Source organism: Tenebrio molitor, chromosome 2 (genome assembly GCF_963966145.1).
Source record: "Tenebrio molitor chromosome 2, icTenMoli1.1, whole genome shotgun sequence".
Classification (NCBI taxonomy): Eukaryota; Metazoa; Arthropoda; class Insecta; order Coleoptera; family Tenebrionidae; genus Tenebrio; species Tenebrio molitor.
In genome coordinates this window covers 28,286,658-28,313,427 of record NC_091047.1, presented here as the reverse complement: position 1 = coordinate 28,313,427, position 26,770 = coordinate 28,286,658, and the positions used below count along the sequence as shown (strand labels likewise).

At 36.5% G+C, this 26,770-nt stretch overlaps 2 protein-coding genes and 1 long non-coding RNA gene across 7 annotated transcripts; all 3 read right to left on the bottom strand.

The window, feature by feature from the left end:
• Positions 1 to 2,527: 2,527 nt before the first annotated feature.
• Positions 2,528 to 4,074, bottom strand: LOC138124397 (acidic mammalian chitinase-like). Of its 2 annotated transcripts, XM_069039423.1 has the most exons (7): positions 3,928 to 4,074; positions 3,717 to 3,863; positions 3,432 to 3,667; positions 3,260 to 3,384; positions 2,926 to 3,208; positions 2,755 to 2,871; positions 2,528 to 2,704 (listed from the first exon to the last, which is right to left on the bottom strand). In XM_069039423.1, exons 1-7 carry the CDS (start codon positions 3,995 to 3,997, stop codon positions 2,582 to 2,584), a joined length of 1,101 nt encoding a protein of 366 aa, XP_068895524.1. In that variant the 5' UTR covers positions 3,998 to 4,074; the 3' UTR covers positions 2,528 to 2,581. The 2 variants fall into 2 exon arrangements, with proteins under 2 accessions (XP_068895524.1, XP_068895523.1); XM_069039422.1 differs by having other exon boundaries at positions 2,755 to 3,208.
• A 9,205-nt stretch (positions 4,075 to 13,279) lies between these two features.
• Positions 13,280 to 19,855, bottom strand: LOC138123273 (acidic mammalian chitinase-like). 4 transcript variants are annotated; one of them, XM_069037904.1, is made up of 7 exons: positions 19,751 to 19,855; positions 15,574 to 15,796; positions 15,351 to 15,521; positions 15,082 to 15,299; positions 14,559 to 14,993; positions 13,516 to 13,632; positions 13,280 to 13,458 (listed from the first exon to the last, which is right to left on the bottom strand). In XM_069037904.1, exons 2-7 carry the CDS (start codon positions 15,641 to 15,643, stop codon positions 13,330 to 13,332), a joined length of 1,140 nt encoding a protein of 379 aa, XP_068894005.1. In that variant the 5' UTR covers positions 15,644 to 15,796; positions 19,751 to 19,855; the 3' UTR covers positions 13,280 to 13,329. The 4 variants fall into 4 exon arrangements, with proteins under 4 accessions (XP_068894005.1, XP_068894003.1, XP_068894002.1 ...); XM_069037902.1 differs by lacking the exon at positions 19,751 to 19,855 and adding an exon at positions 16,869 to 17,280 and having other exon boundaries at positions 15,574 to 15,834; XM_069037901.1 differs by lacking the exon at positions 19,751 to 19,855 and adding an exon at positions 16,869 to 17,280.
• A 5,466-nt stretch (positions 19,856 to 25,321) lies between these two features.
• LOC138123272 (uncharacterized) lies at positions 25,322 to 26,304 on the bottom strand. The gene is made up of 2 exons (XR_011156754.1): positions 26,050 to 26,304; positions 25,322 to 25,971 (listed from the first exon to the last, which is right to left on the bottom strand). It is a non-coding gene; the product is annotated as an uncharacterized lncRNA (long non-coding RNA).
• Between the last annotated feature and the right edge of the window lie 466 nt (positions 26,305 to 26,770).

The window sequence follows — 26,770 nt, the reverse complement described above, 5'->3', positions numbered from 1 at the left end:
ATTTTATAAAACTTACACCAATGCGGTTTCCTTGTTTTGAAGCATATTTCCTAGAGGTTACTTCGCATTGGCCTACACTTTATAAAATGTGATATACACGGTGTATTTTTAAAATGTGCCGAAATTTTATCTACGAGGTTGTGGGACAACCTAGAGAAGACTAAACGCAATTTAAAAAAGTGTAGCTCAAAAAATAAATATCATTTTATTTTTTTACATAGAATTTTTTAAATATTTTTTCCGAGTTCTACATGAAGCCAGTAGCTCGTGGTTAAAGTTTGGGCACGCATTTCAGTAAGACCCTGTATAAACTGTTGTAATTAATATGTATAACAGAAATGTAAAATACAAGGTCCGCCCGAAAGGTTCGGATTGGTTTATTATTGCTGGTGTCTTTGATATTGCAAATTTGAAATTTCAAGATGTGAATCATTACATAGGGGAAGGCATCTCAGCATAGTTGTCATGCCATATTTCATTCCCAGTCCCTACTTCAAAATGGTACCTTACATTTTTAATGACACCTTTTTAGTGCGTCTGTATAAAAAATTGAGAGTTAGAAAGGAAAGTTTTTGAAATATTTGACTTTGAAGTTTAAAAATTGAATATTTTATCAATTTATCTACTTTAACAATAGAAAATTTCCAAACTTTCAAAATGAGTTTGCGAAATAACTGTACGTACTATTGTTCAAATAATAAACGGTGACTATCTTGAGCATTTAAATAGATTTAAATTAGAATACTCTAGGTCTCTATGTTTTGTGCGGTAAGTCACATTTTTCTTTTTGTCAGGGTCTGTAGCCACATCAAAGAATTTTTAGATCCTTCACTCCAACCCCCGACACTTATCAGTAGTTTGGGTTTTTGAATTTAAAGGGGCCAAGTTGCTTCAATATTCCTGAAAAAATAAATTCTTCCTAATTGTTTTGAAATTGTAATAAAATTTTTGATTATTCTTTTTGTTATTTGTTATTACATATTAATAATTAAATATTTTTTTGCACTGCCTAGGTTTTAAGTGCTATATTTAATTGTTTGCATTGCTATAACCACATTATGCTAACCTCATCTTTCTATTCGATAAAAATAACCTATCACTTTTTTACACAGGTTAATTAAATAAAATGATAACAATGATAATAAGACGCCTTTTTTCATAATCCGTCATTAAAAATGTAGGATGTCATTGAAAACATTGAAGTATATTTAAATAGAAACAAAATGTTTTATATTTAACGATTTCCTAATGTTAATAGAACTCTGGGTTTTATTTGTATTTTTCAATTCTTCCATATAGGTATCGTGCGATTAAAAAAAAATCTAGTTCCTAATAATAAGTAATAACTGTCATGATTCAGTTAGCGACACCAGGTTAAATATTGTTGTACTTGACAACCATCAAGTTTTTCTATTGGAATTGAGAAACCTTAAAAATGTTATTCTTGCACCTTGATGGTCCTCAACTCTGATTGGTCAAGCTTAGGATGTCTTTTCTCGTTTATTATCGCTTGAGAGAGGAGTCTTTTTCTTTAAAATTCAGGTTATAACATTTACACAAATATGTATTCCCATTTTTCTCTGGGGAGGCAGTTCTGGGACACTCGCTATTATTTGTTTCTTTCTTTAATATCTTTTCTGTCACGATACTGATACTTATGGAATTAGGGATTAAAATATTTTTTCTCATTCAATTTATAGTTTAAAATGTTTTCATATATTTTCTCTTGTATTATTACAAGTTTGTTTAATTCTAGAACTAGATGTTCACTTTCTTAATTCTGGATAGACGAATATTTAAGAAGAATTAGGTAAGTATTTAGAAATTAATTAAAAATATTTTAAATTTTTATTTTACCTTCAATTATGAATTAAGACGAAAAAGAAAACAACTTGAACTTTTTGTTAGTTAGACTTTCTCTTCAAAAAGTGTTAAGTGTATACAGGGTGATTCTGAAATAAGTTTGAAAAAAAAATGTGGAGTATCCTTCACGCAAATTAATTCTGCTTAAATAACTTTTGGAAGTGAAATCAAAAGGATGGAAATAACCCTATATTCTTGTATTTTCAACGCCTATGAATAGGAGACATTTGTCCAAATTTTTTCACTTCATTAGCAGCCCTTGTTACATCAACTCTACAATAAAGTCGCACGTGCAAAGGTGTAAGCACACTGCTTTGTAAATGTTTCTATGGAAATGATCGAGAGCAGTTTGTGACTGACGGGCACCTTTTACCTTTGATTAATATTGTTGCTAAACTACTAAGATAATCAGGTAATCACCTTTGACATAGCCAGCGTGTTTAGCATTTTGACCAAATTTTCAATCATTGGTATCTCGAAAACGAAAAAACTTTTATAAGAATTTTTTTTTGTCTATGACGTCTTCTCATTATCACCAATTACCGGTTTTTTTTTCCAAACTTATTTCAGAATCACCCTGTATTACGCCATTTTGGTCACGATCGAGATGATCAGCGCGCTCTAAACTTAAGTCAAGTTTACTTATGAATAGTAAACAACAAAATAAGCTGCTTTACTAAATTTATTTCAAAAGACTACACTTTTTCTGACATATTTACTACAAATTGTCTTTTATTGCCTGCAACAGAGGGCTTTTCTCGCCACAGACTGCATCCTTGTCATCATCATTAACCGCCCACATCATTACTCCTCCCAGATTTCTACTTTTAGCATACTCCACCTAGAATTTTTCATCCCAGCAAACACAGTTTTGTCAAAATCTTGCATTACCTTAAGCTTAATCGATTGAGAGTTATCGTACCCTATCCACTGGGTGTTTGAATACTTGTATGGTACTTCTTGCTCATCATCCCACTCTTCAGTCCATCCGTCAGCAAGTTGACAAATCTGAAAATATTTTAAACCAAATTTTTTACAATAATTTTTTAAATGAAAAAGTACCTCAGAGTAGGACGTATAATCTGCATTTGCGCCATTAGCGGGCGAACCCACTGCGTGTTGTTCAGGGTCTGTCAACTCGAACACATGTCCATAGAATCCTAGACCTAGAATCATCTTCGAAGGATCGGCGCCGCTGTTCAACCAGTTGTTAATTGAGGCGTCACAGTTGGCGTTGGGGTCTGTGTCGGCTGAAGAGGCATAAAGAGGTGAGTTTTCGCCAGTTGTTTTGTCATCTTGAGTCCCGTGGTAGTCAAAAGTCATGACGATTATAGCATCGACCACTCTACCGTTAAAAAATTAAATCAGTTGTCCTTCATTCTATTTTTTCTCTTACTTGGAAATCGCATTGACGTTGTAACTGTCTGGATCGGGATTTGCCGAAACCGCCACTGTTATCACACCGCCTCCGTTGTCATCTAGAGCTTTGCGAACAACTGAAAGCAAGTCGACGAAATTTTCCTAAAAGATAAATTACAAAATTAGATTTTTCACACTGAATTCAATACTTTGTCATCTGGAGTCCCCCCGTTTTGGCCCGGATATTCCCAGTCGATGTCAATACCGTCTAAATTGTAGGTTTGCATGTAATGGATGAGGGTAGATGCAAGAGTTGATTTCTTGTGAGGATCTGCAGCGACATGGGAAAATGCCATCGAGTCTTCGGTCCAGCCACCAAGAGTGATCAATAATTTGACATCAGGATTCGTCGACTTAAGAGAACCAAATTTTTGCAAGACGCTGTCTGAAATTGATCTTGTTTCTAACAGAAGTGGGAAGAAATTTTTGTTTACCATCGGCTCCATCATCAAATCGGAAGTTTCCGTCGTCGTTTAGTCTCAAGAAGGCAAAGTTGACGTGAGTGCAGGTACTGACGTCGATATCGTCAGGTGGAAAGTGGCTTTGATTTGTCCAACTTTCGTAATAGCAAATTACCTTGTCTGGGGAGAAAAAAAATTGTAAAACAATTTATTGTAAATTAGGAGTATTAATTAAAAAACTTACTGGTTGCTCCTAATGTAGTGTGTAGCAAAAAATTTGCCACAAATACTGCTAAAATTAGTTTTGCAATCATTTTCAGGAGAAGACAGTTTCTGACGATGCTTCATTTGGGGGTCCTATTTATAGGTAAAATTTATCTTTTTCTCAAAATTCTCAGAAAAACGCAAATGTAATGATCGAATTTTGATAATTTTTTTGGTGGCGGTTTTTCTTTGAGATTTGGAACCTTACAAACATCGAGTAATTGTTTCTTGGAAATATTTCTGTGTAGTACGGTTTTTTGCTTATTACCGTAACTTAAAGAAAAAAAAGTAACAAAGAGAAGATAACAACATAGGTACTTAAAATCAGCAACAAAAAATTATTTTTAAAGCATAAGAAAGAAGGACGATGAAAGATAACGATGAAGGACCAAATAAAGAAGTTTATTATTATCTTGCATTGGTCACATGCTTCAGTTATCTAATCAATCTATTAATCAGAAGCAAATGTGATGTAAGAATAAACATTTGTTGCATGATCCACTTTCCGAGTTTTAGATTTGTTTTGAATTCACCGTTGTAAAAATCTAGATATCTGTACAAGATGTTTCACGTAACTTTCCTACCCTGACGAACTTCAAATACAACCAGTAATTTTCTTTCACTTATAACTATAACTTTCATTAACGTCAGGGGTTTCCAAAAATATGATAATTAAATTATATTTTTGCATTTTGTGACTACTGAATATTGAGTTACATACATTCGGCGTATATCTCGGAAAGTTACGTGAAACGCCTTGTATAGTGGGTTCAAAAATTTTGACAAACTTCAATGTTTATACTGTTTTTCCATAATTCTGTTCAGTACAAAGTAATGTTTTTTTAAATGGGATCAACTCTATGTTGTAACATTTTCTGATAACAAAACCCTGATAAATTTGTCATAGGCTATTTCCAGCCCGCGATTGTAACATTCGTAGTCATGACAAGAAGGTGGCGTTACTTATGTTGCTACTTACATTTGTGATATTTTAATCTTTGTTTTGTTGAATTAAACTCAGTTTTCAATGTGCCGCTAGGTTTCGGATGAGTCAGAGTTAGAATGTTGTAGGTACGACCCTATGGGAGCTAGGTGACTTTCAGGAAGTCGTGGGGTTAGTTAGTAAAGTAACGTGGGGTCAATGGTTAGTTAGCGGAGGCGGACCTAAAGCCTTGCTTTATGCGGCTCTGGGATGTCGACGTGAAGCCCCGCGGCAGTTCTAGACCTCGTGGTTTGTCGGTAAACGGTTGGTTGGGGAAGGCGGACCTAGGCCTTGCTCTATGCGGCTCTGGGATGCTCATCGTACAACCCCGAGACGCTTCTATCACTCGTTATTGGTCGGTAAACATAGTCCGACGCGTATTAACACGAGTATCTAGAAATGTCGCTTGATCTCAGACGATTCAGACTAATTATGTTCCTGAATCCCCTCGCGGCCGAAAGTTTGTTACCTCCAGCTCTTAAGCTCCTGTTGGCGTACCTTGACCGCGTATTTACTAATTAAACATACACTGAGTTTTTTTTTTTCGCTGAACATACAACGTAAAATGGCTATGTTCAGTTCTAAAATGGACAAGTCAATTCATTCGAAATAGGCAACCAAACTTACAGATTCATGAATCCTATGTTCAGTAAAATAAAAAACTCACGGTAGGTTTGGCATTAATCGAGTTGTAAAATATGAATAATACTTGGGGTACAGTTTTGAAGAGGATTTTTATCCGTCCCTGCCTGTGATAACTGCATTGTAATTTTGTTACATGTTTTTTTTTGCAAACTTTAACTTGTATTTTTTGTTGTCATTTACACGTTTCTGTCCATTTTTAAGTGTTACCACATTAATATTGTTGTCTGGCTTTGTAAGGGCCCCCAGCTAGTTAATTTACTTTAATTCGTTAAACTTAATTCCTGTTATTTTGGATTCGTTTCATTTGTTCGTCGGAAATCAATGTTATTACAGGCATTTTTCAATAAAAGGTATTTTGCGTCCCTCACTCATGTGTTTTATTTTGTGGTACTCTTCCAACTGGAACCCTCATCGTTTGCATTCCGAACCTCTTCCGCCAGAAGAAAAACACAACGTAGGACCCTTCGCTTCGATGACGATCGCCACCACACTTGTAAGTATCAGTTTTGCGCAGGTTCGAATATTTGGCGGAGAGAAGTAGGAATGTATTAGATCATTACAGAATTAGCGTTAAATTTTATTGTTAACCTTAAATATTTATTTGTTCTTGTTTGAGTTCAATTATAATTTTTACACTAAAAACTATATTAAATTTTTAAAGTAAAATTTGTGATTTTTTCAAAAAAATTGTTACGTAAAGTCCGCTTTTTTTATAATCAATTGTCAAAGTGTTGTCAGGTTGGCAGAAAATTCAAAACAGTGAATTTTATAAATCACGTTTGGAACATTGACTTTTGAAATTGTCACCGAATGTCACATTTGACAATTTAAACTTAAATTAAACACGTGTCTCAAACTCACAAACATATGCAACATAACCTCAATAATGATCTAGGGGAAATCTAGGGTGAAACTGAGATAGAACTGGACCAAATGTCAATGATTTTTAATATGGTCTTTTTCCATTTTTTGACATTGACAATTGATTATAAAAAAAAACGGACTTTAAGGTACTCTCGTGTCAAAAATTAAAAATAAATTACTCCCTAGAATTCGAACTTTTAGGGAAATAACGTTTTTCATGTTGTGTGTAACTAGAATTTTCAAAAGTTATTTTGAATGCCTAAGGTTGGTTACTTTGAATTGAGAGATTAAATCGAAATAAATATGCCGTCAGTAACCAAAATTGATTGTGAAACGAAAAATCATCTATCACTTAGCGAGAAATTAGTCATTTGCAACTGTTACAATTAATTTGCTGTCTTACATTTTTGGGATATCTTTTGTTTGTCACCAGAAACCACATAGCCTCCAACCTAACCAAATTTATGGCAACCTAGTAACGAATATCCCTAAATCCTAGGGAGTAATTTATTTTTGACACGATTATAACAAATTTTTTCATTCATCGTTTAGCTAGAAGGAAGGTCTATGAGAAAGAGAAGAAAAAAGTGGAGAGTTGTCATTTAAAAAAATTGGTGATGACGTCATTGTGCAAAAACCAATGATGTTATTTAAACAAATTGCACGTCACATGATGCCAATTTTCGAAATAAAATCGACCTATTCGAGCGATTTTCTTAAAAATATCAGATAATGCTATTATGAATTTTGTTCCTCACTTTATCGCCACACTGTATTGTTTGAGGGTTGTCTTGAGTATAGATTTGGTCGGATTCATATGCTTTCTTCTTTAGATCCTTTATCTCCTTAATTGTTTTTCGTTTCCATCTCCCATCTTCAGGTTTTGTTTCCTTAAATATTTTCCTCAACATTTTCCTTTCTCATGTTTTCTGTTTCATCTCGGTCTTTTTTGTTAAAACTCAGGTTTCAAACCCGTATACCACCGTTGGTCGTAGACAACTCAGTAAACCTATAGAACGCAAACTCCTATGCATTTTATTGGTTTTTTTGGAAACGCACCCACCACAAGCCGTCAGGGGACGCTGCCGTTTTATAAAAATAAAAATCGCGGAAACTTATGCCAAAATTAAAAAAACATATATATAATACATTCATTTTTGTTTTAGACCAGAATAGGCTATTTTAATTTTTTTAAATATTGGTATCGGGGCTATGTCAAAATAACAAAATCAAAATTGTTCGAACTGCCAGTGTCAAATTTGACATTATTATTAAGTATTAAGGTAAATTAGTTTTAAATTTGTGCAATATTTACATTTATCACTAAATACACACATTATTGAGTCCTCGAAACTATGTAGTTAATTGGAAAATGATAATGCTTGGCTACATGGTCATGAACCTCAAATACAGGGTCTCTATAAATGATTGTCGGGTCCAGCCAGCCATGGAAACTTGTCAAATTTTGAATGTGCCGCTTTGTTCGGCAAATAATGAATGTCACATTTTCAGGTTAGGTTGTTTGCTTTTAACCAGAGACAAGTTTCAACTGTGCTTTACTCTTGCTAACATTAATGTATTTATTATTTAATATCAACACCAACAGGGGAACAATTATTGCCCCCATCGTACCGCCACACACTGTACAGGAATTGGTATGAGAACAAATCCAAACAGATAAATACTTGATACTGCCTTTTTGTCTGCTTTAGTGCTTCCACATTTCTTGTTTTATGCTAGTGGTAAATACGACCTAGACTGAATTGTCGAATATGGTATTGACTCCCATTTTTTCTTCCAATATAAATAACAGTGTTTTTCAAATAAGTCTTTCTGGTTTTTCAGTAAAATCAAATGTATTCAACAACATAATTTACAACACTAAATAACGATAACAAATAGTTATTTTTTTATAAAATAGATTTAAAATGTCCCCCATTAACTTCTAAACACTTGACAATTCTTCATTTATTTTCAAAAATATTTTGCAGCATTTCTTAGTTAAAGGTACAGCAACACTGCTATCCACAGTTTCACACACCAATTTTCAAAACATGTAAAGGAGTCTCTACAAATTGGTGTGGATTCTCAGCACTCCAAATTATGAAATTGAGGTGATTTTGAATGTGATTACACTATTAAACACAACTTTGATAATCTGCAGGTTGGAATTCTTGTACAACACTAATTTTATAAAGATGCAGTTGTAGCCTATTTTAATGATTTTGTGACAAGTGCTTCGTGGTACACCAGATTGTTGAGATAAACAGGCTATGGATATCTGTAGAGTCTTTTCCACCATTTCTTTCAAAACCTCGAGTATTTCATCAGATACTGGTGGTCCTCCTAATGATTTGCCCTTGCTAATTGTTCTGATTGTTAAAAATCTGTTCACAATTCGCTTAATGTGAGTTAACAATCATCTTGAATGTTGTTCAGATATTTTGCTGGAATTCATTTTTACAAAGAGATAATTCCCCATTACTAAACCTTCCATTTCTAAAGTAAAAAACAACAATGAACGTGTTTTGTTCAACAGAATAAACCATTGTAAAGAAAATAAAGCTTAAATAAAACATAAAACATTAAAGCATAACCTCACAAATTTTGAAGAATACAGATTTTTGGTGTATATTAACTGTGATTAACTGCGATAAAACGAATATAAGGAACCAGAACTCGACTGACAAGCGCAAACGAAACGGTATTCACTAATGTCAGAAGTGACCGTGAAAACGAACTAGAATTTGGCATCGGTTTCAAAAAAGCGGAACAGTAAAATTTTTTCCCAAGGCTGGCTTGACCAGACAATCATTTATAGAGACCCTGTATTATACATGATGTATATTGTCATTCAGCCACAGTCTTACCATACAACTCGCCAAATTTCCATAGCCTACTCTGGTCTAAAACAAAAATGAATGCACTGTATTTTGACATATTAAGTCATAAATAATAAATCTACTGGTACGAGAATTTGCAGAGTTCAAAGGTATTTAAACCATGTGGAACTCGCCATAGATTTTCAAATCCAATTGAATATCCTGGGCATTTTATGGAATGGATTTAAAACACGGGTAACAAGCAGTTATCAACTTTGTAGCCTTTTAAAGTGTAGGTATAACAGCTACACTGTGTGTGGACTTCATTTTACCAGCAAATACTTCGGCACGAACAATAGATTGCTGAATGTGGCCGTATCCTCGACTCAATACAACTTCCCTCCTTTTCCAGTCCAGACTTACTTCCAGTAATAGTAAAAAAATATTGATAATTATATTTTAACTGAAAACTATTTTTTATAGAATTTTCATTGGATCTACTAATCTACGATATTTCTACTGAAGACGCTATAAGTAAATTGTGTAAATCCTGTTTTATGTAGTAATGAAGATATAAATTCTTGTGAAGTTTCAAAAAGAAAACAAGAAAAGCTGAGCATAATCAAAATTATAAAAAGCCCGAATGTTAATCCAAAATTCGGGTTGCAACTACGGGCTGCAATGTACCGAAAACGTTACATGCAAAATTCGATGTCAAAATAAAGAGCAAAATTTTGAAGGTGAGGAAGCCATAAATCTCTGTTTGTCGCAATTGAGGAAAAGGAACACCAAATCAAAATTTATAAGAATGCAATGGAAATGTATCGAAAAAAATTGAAAATAAAAACTTCAAAATAAATGAAGTCTTTTAATTTCATAAATAAATTATTTTGAGAATCGCCCTCAAATGTCACATGATTTATATTGACAAATCACAACTCCTAATTGTTTAAATAGCAACCAATCACAATTTAGTTAAGCGGAAATTTTCCCTAGGGAAAATTTCCGATATAATTGACCTAGGGAAAAATTTTTTCGGGCGATTCTCTTCCGAATATACCTCGGGACAGATATATGTCGCCAGAAATTTTTTCTTGCAGTCCAACACTCGTGTTTGTCGCTCAAAATTTTCTTGCTACAAACACTCGTGTGTGAGGACTGCTCGAAAAATTTCCGGCAATATATCTGTCCCTTGGTATATTATATATGAGAATCGCCCTCAAATGTCACATGATTTATATTGTCAAATCACAACTCCGAATTATTTGAATAGCAACCAATCACAATTTAATTAAGCGGAAATTTTCCCTAGGGAAAATTTCCGATATAATTTACCTAGGGAAAAGTTTTTTCGGGCGATTCTCTTCCGAATATACCTCGGGACAGATATATATCGCCAGAAATTTTTTCTTGCAATCCAACACTCGTGTTTGTCGCTCAAAATTACCCTCGGGCTGGCGCCCTCGTGTAATTTTCTTGCTACAAACACTCGTGTGTCAGGACTGCTCGAAAAAATTTCCGGCAATATATCTGTCACTTGGTATATTATATATGAAAATTAAAATAAATAAAAAAGCCAGGATATCCAGCTGGCTGTGTCTTATTTTGCACCTACCACAAGCCAGTAGATGGCGTCGGGACACAAAAAACTATGGGAGTTTGCGTTCTATAGGTTTACTGTGTTGTCTATGCCGTTGGCTTATTACTACTGTCCTCTATATTTTATCTCTAAATACTGCTTCTGAAACTACGTATTGTGATGAACCAAGTGGGCAATTCAAAAATCCCACCAAGCGGCCACCTACTTTTTTTTCTACCAACATAAGCAATGAAAATAAAACCCGCGAAAATTCAAAAAAATGGCCAAGAGCGCGTGATCGTACCTCGTTAATTTCCCTACGTTGTGTGTTTTTTTTAATACAAATTAAACACTACCAGATTTGTTCCAACAGGGTTTGTGAACCACACAGAAGAGTGCAAATAAAAACAACACAATAATTAGTACAAGATATTTATCCAATGTTATTATTTTTGTTAACGCCGGGATTAATGAATAATAAAACGTTTCTGGAGAGGGCACCCAAGTCTCCCCAAATGTGAGAAGACTACTCATTTAGAACTCTAGGAAAATGGTGAGCTCTGGCCATTCCCCTAGACCCCTGAATGAGGCTGCGCCAAAAACCCCTCCTGAAAAATACGAACAAATCCGAAGTGACCACGTGAACGGGACAGTTATTGTGAGTTGAGCAAACCAACACAATTCAAAATTCAGGAAAAACAGAAGGGTCATGTACATTACAAACAATGCAGTTACTTCGGACCGTTCGAGCGAGAGCGAGCACTAGGCGAGAACTTTAGCATTTTTTTTTTTCAAGTTAATTTACAATGTACGACAGATACGCTATAGAAGGAGTGAGTGGCTTGTGTGTGGTCCGGTGGTCTGTGGCACCCTATCCTTATAACTTTAACATTTCCCGCCTACCCGTGATTTAGTGCTAAAGGAAAAGTCCTAGCTGCTTTACATTAAGTCAACAAATTTAGCTACTCTAAGTTCAGCGGTTGAGTTGAATATGACTATTTCCAAGCAAAAACAAACGACGCTTGTCAACTTACACCATGAGCGACGTTGCGGGCCACCATTCAGCAAGCCCCGCCAAGCGTTATGGTCTTCGGGTCTCTCTTGGGACGCAACATGTTAAACGAGGGGTCACGGGGTCGTGTTCAACGATTGGATGTTAGGAAAAACTAAACCCCTCAAACAGAGAGAAACCCTCGCGACAAGGAAGAATTGACATTTACAGCAACTGGAAAATGCAAACGAAACCGCGAAAAAGCTTTCTTGACGGAGTAACCTAAGAACACTTTCAACTTGGGATGGAAAAGTGGTAACAACCAATAACACATACATAAAAATTTAAAACCACAGTCCGGTCGACCCTAGCTTAGTTGAGCCGGTTTATCGACATAAGGTGGCGCCCTGAATAATATGTAGGGCACCAGGACCTAAACGATGGAAATAACTAAATGTAGAAGATCCCTGGATAAGGAAAAGCCCGCGCAGATACCTGAAATATAAACCCAATTGGTTGCTACCAGGATGGAAGGTGGAAACTTTAAAATTTTGATTAACGTGTTAAGCAATAAATAGATACTTGTTACACCAAAAGCGTCGCTCGGAATAATTAAATGAGGGATCAAAAATGAGGGAGTGCGCTTATAAATTGTGAAAGCCACAGACCCATGCTAAAAACTTGGCCTTGGTGCCCTTTTTCTTTTAGGAACGTTAGTGAATTGTTACACCTGAGTTTACAACAAACGTGAGCCGTACGTAGCGTACGATTTTATAAAATTTGCAAAGCTAGAAACAAGCTGCCTTACGCTCCTTCGCAAGCTTATAAATGTTAAAAACGTAATACATGGGGATGGTCGAGATAATTGTGGATTTTGTAAAACATGGTGGAAACCTCACAAACCCACGTGTGACCCATTTGTGTCTTATTATTGTTAAACTACATTTCGCGCGAAACAGAAATAATTTTAGTACCCCAAACACATTCCTAGTTCAAAAACAGAAGCTGGACAGCAACATTTAGCACAGTTTAATATTAAAAAAAAAAAAAAACTAAAAACGCACAATTTGAACACAGAAAAATACACCGTACTTCTGCACTACTCTGCAGTCAAGACCAAAAGTGTCCCAAAAAAAACATAGCCGTTCATCCCCTGTCGACTTTCACCCCCGCCTCAAGTGGTCGGTGATGATACCGACATCGGTACTACCATAGTTTTTATTGGCGGTTAGTTTGAATTCAAAAGCGGGTATCTCAGTATATTCATTAAATAACACACTCGATAGCGGATTCCCTTGCTTAACTTAATTTTTTTTTACAAAACTTTGTAGGACTCTTCTGTCTGCCGAAATTTTTATCTGTGTGTCTGTCATACCAATAATTTTTTTTCTGGATCTTACTGGGGTATCGAAATAATAAATAGATATGTTGAAATTAATAAAATACAACGTAGAATGGAAAAATATCTTTCAAATTTTTCTAATATGTATTCGTTTATTTCAATCAATAAGATTATCTTTTATCGCATTAAGTAATTGGTTTTTGGTCCCAGAGTATCCAAGAAAATCATCCATGTCAACAGTCCAGACCATCACCCCAGCCAAATTATGATCTTTTGCAAATTGAACCTACAATTACAAAACAAACAAAAAATGTCAAAAAACTTTAAAAAATAAACGATTTACTTTCAATGCAACTGATTCGTCGTCGTCATAACCGATCCACTGGTCCCCCTTGTACTTGTATGGAACCTTTTGCTGATCATCAAACTTCCTCTCCCAGTCACTCGTCAACTCACAAATCTGGAAGCCCCAATATCATGACAACAACCTAATTAATTTCTTTTTTGTCAGAATTTGAGAATTCTCTCCTGTGTGAACGGATTTTGATAAATTTAACAACTTGTCAAAACGAAACGTCAAGCTAATTTTAAAGGTTTTCAGCGATTTGGAACCTTTGGGGGCCTCGTCGAACAAAAAAACGTTGTATTCAACTTGTTCTTGTGTAATTTGGGTTCTTTTTGGCACTCGTGGACCTTTAAAACTCTCGTTTCACTCGAGTTTTAAACTGGCCCACTCATGCCAAAAAAAGCCCAAATTACACACGAACTCGTTAAATAAACTACTATTTTGTTCGACACTGTCAGAATTTGAGAATTTTGTCATATGTGTATGGATTTTGATAAATGTCACAACTTGTCAAAACGAAATTTCAAGCTAATATTACAGATTTTAAGCGATTTGGAGCCTGTAAGGGGCTGTCGAACAAAAAAACGTTGTATTCAACTCGTTCGTGTGTAAATTGGGCCTTTTTTGGCACTCGTGGGCTTTTAAAACGAAATGCCCACTCGTACTTGGGAGCATGGAATTTCGGGCAGCAATTTATGTGTCATTTAAAAAAACTCAATGTAGTCTAAGCTTTATTGTCATAAATGTCATAATAATTAATTTTGACTGAACCTCAAAATAAACTGTCACAATTGTTCAGTTTTCAGAAAATCACATCTAAGGACTTAACTTTTCAGGATTGTGAATGCAATTTGTCAGAATGATATGTGACAATAGTAGATATTAAAATGAGGTTATTCATACGTCTAGCACCTAAAGCCTATTTCACATCTTATATCAGTCAAATTTCAAGTCTGCCCGAAATTCCGTGCTCCCAATCGTACCAAAAAAAACCTAATTTACACAAGAACTCATTAAAGAAACTATTACTATTTTATCACCTCATTGTACCCCATAATGCCGTACCCTTTGGTATAAGGCCCCGACATTCCAGCACCCACGACAGGAGCCCCAAGATCGTGCTCATTAGGATCGGCTAGCTGGAAAGTGTGTCCGTAGAAGGCCAAACCAATGGTAAGTTTTGCGGGATCGGCACCTTCATTAAGCCAGTTGATAACAGTCGAGTTGACATTCTCGTATTCTTTTTGCCATGCACTGTCAGAGTCGCCCCAGTAGAGTGGAGAGTTCTCGGCAGCGATGCCGCCTCCGGGGATGTGGAAGTCGTAGGTCATTAGATTGATAATGTCGACATTTTCAGACATTCCGGGAATGTCATAAGCGTCATCGATGGGAATGGCGGAGACTGCGATCGTGAGAATGTATCCACCGGGTTGGAAAGCTGTTTTCAGTTCTTTCAGAAGAATTACGAAATTTTCCTGAAAGGGAGTAAAACAATTTGAAATGTTTCGTGGTTTATGCATGTTTTTATAAAACAAAGATGAAAGATTTCTTAAGAAATTTTACCTTATCTTTAGCTTCTGGATATTCCCAGTCGATGTCTAACCCATTGAACCCATATTTATCGAAAAATTCGAAACAACTAGCGATCAGATTTGCTCTAAGCTCTGCAGATGCAGCAATCGGGGACAAGATAGCGTTTCCAGCGTTCCAACCCCCGATGCTGAATATGGTTTTTAAATATGGATTGATATCTTTCAGAGCCTCGACTCCTGCGATGTTTCCTAAAAGTTTTCATTTACAACACTCTTAAAATATTTACTGTGACTCCGTACCTTTCTCGATGTCACCCCATTCGTCTATGATTTGCAGGCTTCCATTCGGGAAGACTCCCAAGAAGGCGTAGTTGATGTGAGTGCAGATGCTTGCGTCGATGTCTTCAGCATGAAAAAATCCTTTGTCCGGTCGGTAAATCGCCCAGTTGGCATAGTAGCAAATTACTGTGTCTAAAAACCTTTTTGTTTGGATAATCATTAGAACAATTGAGTTGGAATATACCTGTGGCAGCGTGACCATAGTGGACGAAGAAACACAACCCCAAGAGCAAAATCAAGTACTTTGGAAACATCTTGCAAGGTTTGCGGATGTGGTGCAGGCGAAAGTAAAGATTTGCCAAATTGGAGTTTATAGTAAAACGGTGATAATTATCTGAACGATAATGTCAATCAAGTGGATTAAATGTCCATTCTGTGTAAAGTTTTTGTTATTTACTTCTATACCGCTGCAATTAGGATCGAGTGTTTATCTCTTCAGTAAGTTCTTGGAAACAAATGATTATTATTGTTTTAATCAACTTAAATAGGTTTGAAAACATCTACTGAGTGTTTTGTTATTCAAGAAGAAACAAATGCTAATTAAGATTTTATTTGAACCAAAATAAATAGTTTTCTCTTAATTAAAACGTTAAAATTCTACTGACAGTCTCTGCTAGCGTACAGTTGCCGGAAACAAAGGAAGGGTGGGCAGTCTAATTAATTAACTTGACATGTCGGAGCTCAATCATATCAAAATTAGCAAACTCATCAACTGTCATTATAGGTAACTCAAATCAAATTAACAACGTGATCACCCTCAATGGTGAAAACAACATTATTTCAATTAACTATAACTCACGAGCAGTCCTGATCTCAGTCAGCGAGTACATTTACACGGGCCGCTAACGCCGGTGTTATTTAAAACCGGTGTTATTAAAACTTAAAACGGGCGTTTACACAAGAGGTGTTGTACAGGCGTTAAAATCTACATCGGTGTTGGCGTGATGTGAGCTAAAACCTCTTCGCAGTGTGACCAACCGAAATGCTCGAGATTGGCGTTGGCGCTCGGCGCTTGTTGTTGAGCGGTTGGCGGTTGCCAACGACAACTGTGCTTGTGTTGGCAGGCCTGCTTCAAAACTGGTGTTAAGCATGGTGGCCATTTACACGTACATTTTACACCGGCTTAGTAACGTCACGCCTGTTGGTAAAGTGGTGTAGCGTTAGTAAATCGGTTTTAGTAAAACCGGCGTTGATTCCCATTTACACGTCAATTAACACCGGTGTTAACAACACCGGTTTAAATAAAACCGGCATTAGCGGCCCGTGAAAACGTACTCAATTGACTCTCAATTAATTATTAATTACGAGTGGTCCTGATCTCAGTCAGCAACCCTCAATTACTAATAAATCACGGGCAGTCCTGATCCCAGTCAGCCACCCCCAATTAATTATAAAACATTTAAAGACTCACAATACTAATTGTATTAAATTATGGCCATGATTGTTATCAAAATCAATTATTAAAATAGGTAAACTCACCACAACACCAACAGAAACAGGTCACTCAGTGTTACACTCACCTTATTGAATACACTTTTCCACAACAACCAACTTTTGCGCAAAAATGAATTGAAAATTAAACAGCGATGCAGTTTTGTTTAAGAACTATTTATTCCAAACTCCCGAATGCTTTCCTAACAAAGAGGTCTAATAAGTATGACTCACGTAACGGTAGCGTTTTAAAAACTATTAAATAAAAAGGACGCAAAAACGGAAAGATCACGGTCACATATGTAGGACAACAAATATTAAACAAATTTTTGTTTCCTGTTTTTCATCTTTTGCATATGTCTAAGTCACGTCCAAAGGTTAGATGGATTTATACACTTGTTTTGGACCTTCAGGAATTTCCATAAATATTTAGTTGAAGATACACAAAACAGTACCGAGACTTTATTTACAACCCTCTCGCACACCCCGATAGTGCGAGAGGCCAGACCGTCACAAACCTGTCAGCGTCGGACCATGAGACCCATTTCGTGATTGTTGGATACTTATAATTAGGGTATTTAAAGGGTGGACTAAGTCAGTCGAAGACGAACTGTGACACAGTGCAGGGTAAAGAGTCCAATTGGAATTTGTTATTAAAGTTTGTGCAAAAGTGAGTTTGTGAAAGGTGTAGTTAATTTACACAAGGTGAGTGGATCATTGAGTAACCTGTTTCTGTTGGTGATGTGGTGAGTTTACCTATTTTAATAATTGATATTGATGATGATCATGGCCATAATTAAATACAATTAGCATGGTGAGTCTTTGAATGATTTATAATAATTAATTGAGACTATTGAGAGTCGCTGACTGGGATCAGGGCTGCTCGTGATTGCTAATTAATTGAGGGTCGCTGACTGAGATCAGGACCGCTCGTGATTAATAATTAATTGAGAGTCGCTGACAGTGATCAGGACTGCTCGTAAGTTATAATCAACTGAGATGATGTTGTTTTCACCATTGAGGGTGATTATGTTGTTGATTTGATCAGAGTCATAACAGTTTCATGAAATTGCTAATTTTGATATGATTGAGCCCCGACATGTCGAGCTAATTAATTAGACTGTCCAACCTTCCTTTGTTTCCGGCAACTGTACGCTAGCAGAGACCGTGAAGTTGCTAGCGGTGTGAAATTGATTGTGATGCACTGGCAGAGACCGGGGATGCTGCCAGTGTGGCAGATCGAGTGTGTCGCTGACAGGGATCAGGACCGCTCATCTGTTTTTGGTGATCACAATTAATTGAGGGTCACTGAGTGATGTCAGGGCGCCTCGTTTGACTACAGTTGTTTATTGAGATGAGGACTGAGTCCTAGAGGGTTCTGTGTGAACCCTTCCCTTTCCCCTAACCCTGGACAGAGCTCAATGAGTTAATAATAATTGATAATGACCTAAAGTACTAGAGCTCAATGAATATGTAATGATAATTGACATTCACCAAAGGTATTAAGAGTTGACGTTGACGTTGTGATGGTACCATATTTGAGATGTGTGTGATTTATTATTGTAAATATGTGTTGGTTGTGCTCGCACAACACTTTTAGGGAACTAGTTACGCACCACCCCATTTTATTATTTTACAGGAGGTAAGCCTGTGATAGATGTGCAGACCACGATCACTTCGATCCACGACACAAGCCGTCATGACACCATTGTTAACGTAATGTTCACCGAATTATTTTATTTATTGATAATTACCAAATTACGACATCCTGACAGTGCATCAAGTCTGATTAGTCTCAGCATTACTATTATTTTTGTGTGCTGTCTCTCTCTGCGAAAGTTATTTCCCTCGCACTCGCATCATAGTCCCTACACATATTGCGCCGTCCTACACTTTGAAAAATGATTAACAATAAATAATTCAAAATGAATAGACTGAGCTGTCAAATGTCAAATTTAGAAATGCAGAAGAGGCGGCAAATCCATACGTATACCTACCGTAAATCACAGTCGATTAGTGGGTAATGAATATTATAACGGGGGATCAAGAAGGACTGTTTAAGTTGGCAATACAATTAAGAATTTTTTTTTATTCGGCTATTTACAACGCTGCAACCGGATATGTTTTGTGGATTTATTTGACAGATATCTGACATAGCATTAATAATGACAAAATGGTAGGTTATGAGAGTAAAAATTAACTAAAGGAAATTCTCGAAGTGCTCCCCATTTTGCTCTAAACATAAATTAACTCTTCTCTCGAACGATTCACCAGTATGTTTAATTTAATTTAATTTTTTTTCAGTAAGTTTTTGGAAACAAATGATTATTGTTTTAATCAACTTAAATTGTTTGAAAACATCTACTGAGTGTTTTGTTATTCAAGAAGAAACAAATGCTAATTAAGATTTTATTTGAACCAAAATAAATAGTTTTCTCTTAATTAAATTGTTAAAATTCTACTGGCAGCTCCCCGGTCTCTGCTAGTGTAGAGTTGCCGGAAACAAAGGAAAGGTGGACAGTCGAATTAATTAGCTCGACTTATCGGGGCTCAATCATATCAAAATTAGCAAACTCATCAACTGTCATTATAGGTAACTCTAATCAAATTAACAACGTGATCACCCTCAATGGTGAAAACAACATTATCTCAATTAATTACAACTCACGAGCAGTCCTGATCCCAGTCAGCGACTCTCAATTAATTATTAATCACGAGCGGTCCTGATCTCAGTCAGCAACCCTCAATTACTCATAAATCACGGGCAGTACTGATCCCAGTCAGCGACCCCCAATTAATTATAAAACATTTAAAGACTTACAATACTAATTGTATTTAATTATGGCCATGATCGTTATAAAAATCAATTATTAAAATAGGTAAACTCACCACAACACCAACAGAAACAGGTCACTCAGTGTTACACTCACCGTATTGAATACACCTTTCCACAACAACCAACTTTTGCACAAAAATGAATTTAAAATATAAACAGCGATGCAGACTATTTATTCCAAACTCCCGAACGCTCTTCTAACAAAGAGGTCTAACAAGTATGACTCACGTAACGGTAGCGTCTTATTAGTCGGAGAGCTGATGACGAATTTAGGGAAGGTATTTTAGGCAATCAGATATAGAAAAAGTTGTACAATTTGAAGGTTAGTGAATCTGGAATCGAGAGTCGCTAAGGGCGTTTGCGGTTATTTTACTACTGCGCAGCACATGACACTTGCAAAAAAATTAAGCCCCAAAACATACTTTAGGCAACTTGAAATTATATTAATTTTTTAGTTTAACATTTATAGATTACAGAAATAAAAATGCCAGATTATTTGGACGGTTTTAAAGTACAGCCCGACTGCCTCAGTCATTTTTTTAGTGCACGCAAAAAATATACTTTAGGCAGTCCAAAATTTTTATGGCAGATTTATTTGATATTAAAAATATGAGCAACAAAGCCCGACGAATACGAGGGTTAAAAATAATTACCCGACACGAATAAATATTTTTAATATAAAAGCCATAAATTTATTAACGAAAATTCGAAATAGTAGTTTATTTGACGAGTTTGTGTGTAAATTGGGCCTTTTTTGGCACGCGTGGGCCATTTTAAAACGCGAGTGAAACGAGCGTTTTAAAGGCCCACGAGTGCCAAAAAAGGCCCAATTTACACACGAACGAGTTGAATACAACGTTTTTTTGTTCGACGAGCCGCTTAAAGGCTCCAAATCGCTTAAAACCTTTAAAATTAGCTTGACGTTCCGTTTTGACAAGTTGTGACATTTATCAAAATCCGTTCACATAGGACAAAATTCTCAAATTCTGACAGTGTCGAACAAAAAAATATTATTTCTAAACATTTCTAAGCAATTTGTTTCTGTTAATCTAAAATTAATCTAATGTTTTTTTTTTTCATTATGTAACTTTAATTCAGACAATATTCGCATATTTGAAGCAAATTTTTAATACATAACTATTTGCCATCACATTTATATAGATAGAATACCTAAGCAGATATATGTATAAGCTCTATAGTAAAAAACGGCGTTGCTGAAGAAAAGATTTGTTGTTTAATAATCTATTTTAAAAAACGAGCCGGGGCCTTCCTTCCTTAGCTACTGCTGGCAGACGTCGATAAACTATCTCTCTTGGACCTATGTATACGCATAAGACTTTTTTGTAAGACTTTTTTGTCGCACTTACTTAAATATTTAAAAATGTTTATTCGTGTCGGGTAATTATTTTTAACCCTCGTATTCGTCGGGCTTTGTTGCACATATTTTTAATATCGATTAATAAATCTGCCATACAAATTTCAGACTCCCTAAAGTATATTTTTGCGTATACAAAAAAAATTTACTTTAGGGCAGTCGGGATGTACTTTAAAACCGTCCACATAATTTGCGATTTTTATTTCCGTAATCTACCGGGTGATCAAGAAGGACTGTTTAAGTTGGCAATACAATTAAGAACATTTTTTTATTCGGCTATTTACAACACTGCAACCGGAGATGTTTTGTGGGTTTATTTGACAGATATCTGACGTAGCATTAATAACGACAAAATGGTAGGTTATGAGAGTAAAAATTAACGGCAAAAAGAAATCAAAGTTGGAATTCGGGATAATAGTCTAAAAATTAGGTAAAGGAAATTCTCGAAGTGTTCCCCATTTTGCTCTAAACATAAATTAACTCTTCTCTCGGGCGATTTACCCAGCATGTTTAATTTAAATTGAAATGTCAAATTTGACTTGTCACTGATGCGACTGTCAGTGTGAAGCTGTCAACAACCGGAAGTTACTCCAGTTGTACCATTTAAAAATTAAATTCAGCATTACCACCTTAAACAGTCCTTCTTGATCACCCCGTATAAATGTTAAACTAAAAAATCAGTATAATTTCAAGTTGCCTAAAGTATGTTTTTTGGGATTAATTTTTTGCAAATGTCATATGCTGCGCAGTACTAAAATAACCGCAAATGCCCTTGACGACTCTCGATTCCAGATTCACTAGCATTCAAATAGTACAATTTTTTAAATTACTGATTGCCTAAAATACAAAATTCGTCATCAGCTCTCGGACTATTAAAAACTATTAAATAAAAAGGACGCAAAAATGGAAAAATCACGGTCACATATTGCGCCTTCCTACACCGTGAAAAATGATTAACAATAAATAATTCAAAATGACAAGAGTGAGCTGTCAAATGTCAAATCACCCCGTAATAACGCTATTGACTACGTCCACTACGTCCAGTTTTTTAAATATCATTATTCATTAGATAACAAAATCCCCAAACCATAACATTGAAATATTAACAAAGTATCATAGATTGTGTTGGTAATATCTTGAAACATTCGCGCCACTGATTCTCATTAATTGTTATGAAACCCACGCGAAAAATAAATTATATGACATTTCAAATTTGAAACTGTCAGTGCTGTCAAGTGGTTTAAACATTTAGATTTGCGATTTTTCATCTTTAGAGCTTTGGTTTGCGTTTCTCTGGTTTTAAAAATTATTAATTTTGATCGTGTTGCTGTTTTGATCTGTTCCGTTGCGATTTTTTATTGATTCTTTTGAATTTGTGAAGTGAGTGCGAGCCTCAAGAATCTATCTAGCATAATGAACACTTTAACTGACATTACAAACATCGAAAATGATACAGAGGTAGTTTTTGTTCATGCATTAAATATTAATCTCTTGTTTGTGTTTAGCCATTTCCGAAAAAAGCTGGATATTTTAATTTCATTAGCCAGCTTTTTTCGGGAATTCGAAAATGTATTGTGGGTTGCATTTTTAATTCCGTCGGGCACATTATCACTCGTGAAATACCCTGTATTAGATACAATAAAACCTAATATATTACACCTACTGTACTGAAGTTTTCTTTCATCTTTCCTAAGTGCAAACATGCAAAATAATAATAAAACATCACGTGTAGGTAAAACCTGCTCTTTCGATTTTTTTAAACTTCGCGCCGGATCTATTTGTTGTAGCGTTGAGTGAACATTTTTAGTGACATTTATGTCAAGCAATCTATGAGTGGACAGAGTATACCATTTTTTCACAATTTGCACTTTAAATCTTAATTTTTATAAGTATAACTAGAGTTGTTTTTATTTTAAATCTCTCATATTAAGCAGGCGATATTTCAAATTATGAAATAAACATGACCTTGACAGGTGTTATCATTCATTATTCCGCGAAAATGTATGTTTGAATAGAAGTTTTTTTAAATTAAATTAAACAAGGTTTTTAACACAATGGGCCCCGGGTGGCATCAATACGGTGACTCACTAGCCTTCGGACCGCGAGTCATCAACGCGGTGACACGACGCTCGAGTTTCCTTTGGACAGCGTGCATTCACCCGCAGTCCACGGCATAATACAAATGCAATGCACGTTGAAAAACCTCGGTCTGATGATTACAATAATTGTGGTCAAATATATGTATTGCAGGGGCTATGATGCGAGTGCCAGAGAGATAACTCTCGCAGAGAGAGACAGCACACAAAAATAATAATAATACTGATACTAATTAAATTGTCAATCAATATAACACATCAGACTTGATGCAGTGTCAGGATGTCGTAATTTGGTAATTGTCAATAAATAAAATAATTGGGTGAACATTACGTTAACAATGGTGTCATGACGGCTTGTGTCGTGGATCGAGGTGATCGTGGTCTGCACATCTATCACAGGCTTACCTCCTGTAAAATAATAAAATGGGGTGGTAAGTAACCAGTTCGCTGAAAGTGTTGTGCGAGCACAACCAACACATATTTACAATAACAAATCACATACATCTCAAATATGGTACCATCACAACGTCAACGTCAACTCTTAATACCTTTGGTGAATGTCAATTATCATTACATATTCATTGAGCTCTAGTACTTTAGGTCATTATCAATTATTATTAACTCATTGAGCTCTGTCCGGGGTTAGGGGAAAGGGAAAGAGTAGGGCTCACTCAGAACCCCCAGGACTCACATAGTCCACTGCACAACTGTAATCAAACGAGGCGCTCTGGTAACATTCAGCGACCCTCAATCAATTGTGATCACCAAAAACAGATGAACGGATCTGATAACACTCAGCGACACACTCGATCTGCCACACTGGCAGCATCCCCGGTCTCTGCCAGTGCATCACAATCAATTTCACACCGCTAGCAGCTCCACGGTCTCTGCCAGCGTACAGTTGCCGGAAGCAAAGGAAGGTTGGACAGTCTAATTAATTAGCTCGACATGTCGGGGCTCAATCATATCAAAATTAGCAATTTCATCAAACTGTTATGACTCTGATCAAATCAACAACATAATCACCCTCAATGATGAAAACAACATCATCTCAATTAATTATAACTTACTAGCAGTCCTGATCACTGTCAGCGACTCTCAATTAATGGTAATTGTCCACTTTAACTACTTCTGGAATTTTCGCGTTTTTTCTGGCTAGACAGCCTCAGGGCGTCCTCCTAGATCGTGTCCCACCAGTCATACCTTGTGCAAATCCCCTTTTTTTCTCTTGTTGTGTTTCAAGGTCGCGCCAAGTCTTAGTATAACTGAAGGGTAAGGAAAATTTTCATTTGCACAAGGTTTGACTGGTGGGAAACGATGTAGGAGGACGTCCTCAGGCTGTCTAGCCAGAAAAAACGTTACGAGATATTTCTCTTTTTGATCGGTGAAAAATTTACCAAAATTAACCTAATTGACATGTGTATGTTTCATATAGATGATAGATCGATAATGGGGATCTTTCTTATCGCCTCCTCAACCTCATGCGGCTGTCTCATTTGAAATTGGCGGAAATTTCAAACCGGATGAAAATTCTGTACTAATAGTGGCCGTTCCTGACACAAAATCAAACTTTAACTGTAACCAATCCAGATTTTGTAAGATTACACCGGAAATGTGCAGACAGATATGTTGTAATTGTAATAATAAATAAATATAAAAATGACTTTTACTTTTACGGGCGTCGTCAAGGCAACGGCTGCGAAATTCAATTTCGCGGCCTGTTGTACGTGCGCGAAGTGCTCATTTCGCGTACGGTTGCATACAAAGGTATTTTGCGTCCCTCACTCATGTGTTTTATTTTGCGGTACTCTTCCAACTGGAACCCTCATCGTTTGCATTCCGAACCTCTTCTGCCAGAAGAATAATACAACGTAGGACCCTTCGCTTCCATGGCGATCACCACCACACTTGTATCAGTTTTGCCCAGGTTCGAATATTTGGCGGAAAGAAGTAGGAATGTATTAGATCATTACAGAATTAGCGTTAAATTTTATTGTTAACCTTTTAACCTACCTGAGGGGATGGTCCACTGCACCGGCATCAGTTGGAGAGCAATTTGTGCATTGGGGGGTTCCTTGTCGAAAAAAATAGGGCGCCATGGATTTGGTTGCAAAAAAAGTTTAAAAATTTAACTCTGGGTCCAAATCCGAAAACCTCAGAAGAAAAATTCCGGCAATTCAATGATACACAGGGGTTGAAATGAACGTGTATTGATGTACATTTTTTTTTAAAATGAACATAAAAAGAGTATTTGATATGATAAATGAAATTGTGAAAATTAAATGTGAATATTTCTAGAAAACCGCTACCATTTGAAAAATAAAATAAAGTGCGATTCGGTTTTTGACCCGGGAATTACCCCTATATTAGAGCGCGTGGCCACGTGTCGTACAGGGCGTAAAATTAGTTCAAAATATTTAAATGATTTGAGCGAACAATCACGCGTCAAGTAGCTAGCCCTTCACAAGGTTAATTACAAACTTATTTTATAAAAATTCAGCGAACTAGCGCATCAACTCGGTAGATTTGTTTTGCGCAGAGTAACGGAACAAATCGCCCGTTCCTGGTGACAAATTACTGCTAGGAATCAAAAAGGTCTGACCGTAGTTGCTGCGGTGATGGTCGGTGCTGGTCGCTGCCGGAAGCTGGACTCCGGGGCTCCGGTAAGGGTGAGCTTTGGCGGTGAGGACTGCGCCTGCGCGGAGCGTTGTAGGTAGCTCGCCTCAAGGATTCGGCGGTAACTCCTGTAGGATCACGAACTTGCCTCTTGGGAGTACGGGGTACGAAGACGGTTTTTGACGGTAACGAAGATAAAGAGCGAGAGTGACGAGATAAAAAAAAGGCCTGGGGAAGACAATAGAAAGTTACCTAGATGAGGAATAAAAGAAGGAAGGTCGAAGACAAGAAGGTTGGAGGTCTCACCTGAGTTTTTACTCTGGCCTTTCTCGAAAAATTGTGCAGCGAGGTTCTCCACTTGCAGCTTCGGGATTTTTCTCGTGACGGTAGCTGCTTTTCCCTTTTGCGGCACTCAACGGTAACTGACGGGAACGTTCACCACGTGAACAAACTTGGTGCACACGCAAAACGGGAAGTGAGCTAAAATCTCGTATCTCTCCCTTTTATAAACTCGGTGTTTTTGTTAACTGCACGTGAAATTGAGTGGAGCAAAGGTGTACTGCCGTATGCTGCAGTCGCAGGAAAAGTGGGGTGTTGGATTTTTATGAGAGAAGACAGTTGACAGACCAAAATAAGCAAAGAAGTGAGGTTTTGTTAAATGAAATTGTGGATGGAAAATTGAGAAATCAGCAAACCTTTGCTCGCTGAGTCACACGGAGAAGACAATGGGCATTGAAATTGAACTAGTTTCGCCCACCGACTAGTTCGCGGCACGAAGGAACGAAGGCACTCAAATTGAGACTCACAGTGCCCGAGTGTGGGCCCCCAGGGTAAAGTTAAAAGGAACAAGGTGGCTAGACTACCCTGCTAGTAAAGCTTTTTCCGTAGGTGTCGGTGGAAATTTAAATTGACTTTTGGAAGACTTCTACTTCCCCTAAATCACAAAGGGTGGCGATATTCTTCAGCCCTTCACCACAGGCCGATGAAGATGATGAACTTTAAGAGAAAAATGCGGAAATGAAAGAGG

Excerpts from the sequence above, each read along its gene's own strand:
- LOC138123273 (XM_069037904.1), bottom strand. The coding sequence starts at position 15,643 with ATGTTTCCAAAGTACTTGATTTTGCTCTTGGGGTTGTGTTTCTTCGTC. Across the intron at positions 15,522-15,573 it reads CTATGGTCACGCTGCCACAG|ACACAGTAATTTGCTACTAT; the intron begins GTATATTCCAAC and ends AAAGGTTTTTAG. Across the intron at positions 15,300-15,350 it reads ATGGGGTGACATCGAGAAAG|GAAACATCGCAGGAGTCGAG; the intron begins GTACGGAGTCAC and ends GAAAACTTTTAG.
- LOC138124397 (XM_069039422.1), bottom strand. The coding sequence starts at position 3,997 with ATGATTGCAAAACTAATTTTAGCAGTATTTGTGGCAAATTTTTTGCTA. Across the intron at positions 3,385-3,431 it reads GGGGGACTCCAGATGACAAA|GAAAATTTCGTCGACTTGCT; the intron begins GTATTGAATTCA and ends TTTATCTTTTAG. Across the intron at positions 2,705-2,754 it reads CTCAATCGATTAAGCTTAAG|GTGGAGTATGCTAAAAGTAG; the intron begins GTAATGCAAGAT and ends GAAAAATTCTAG.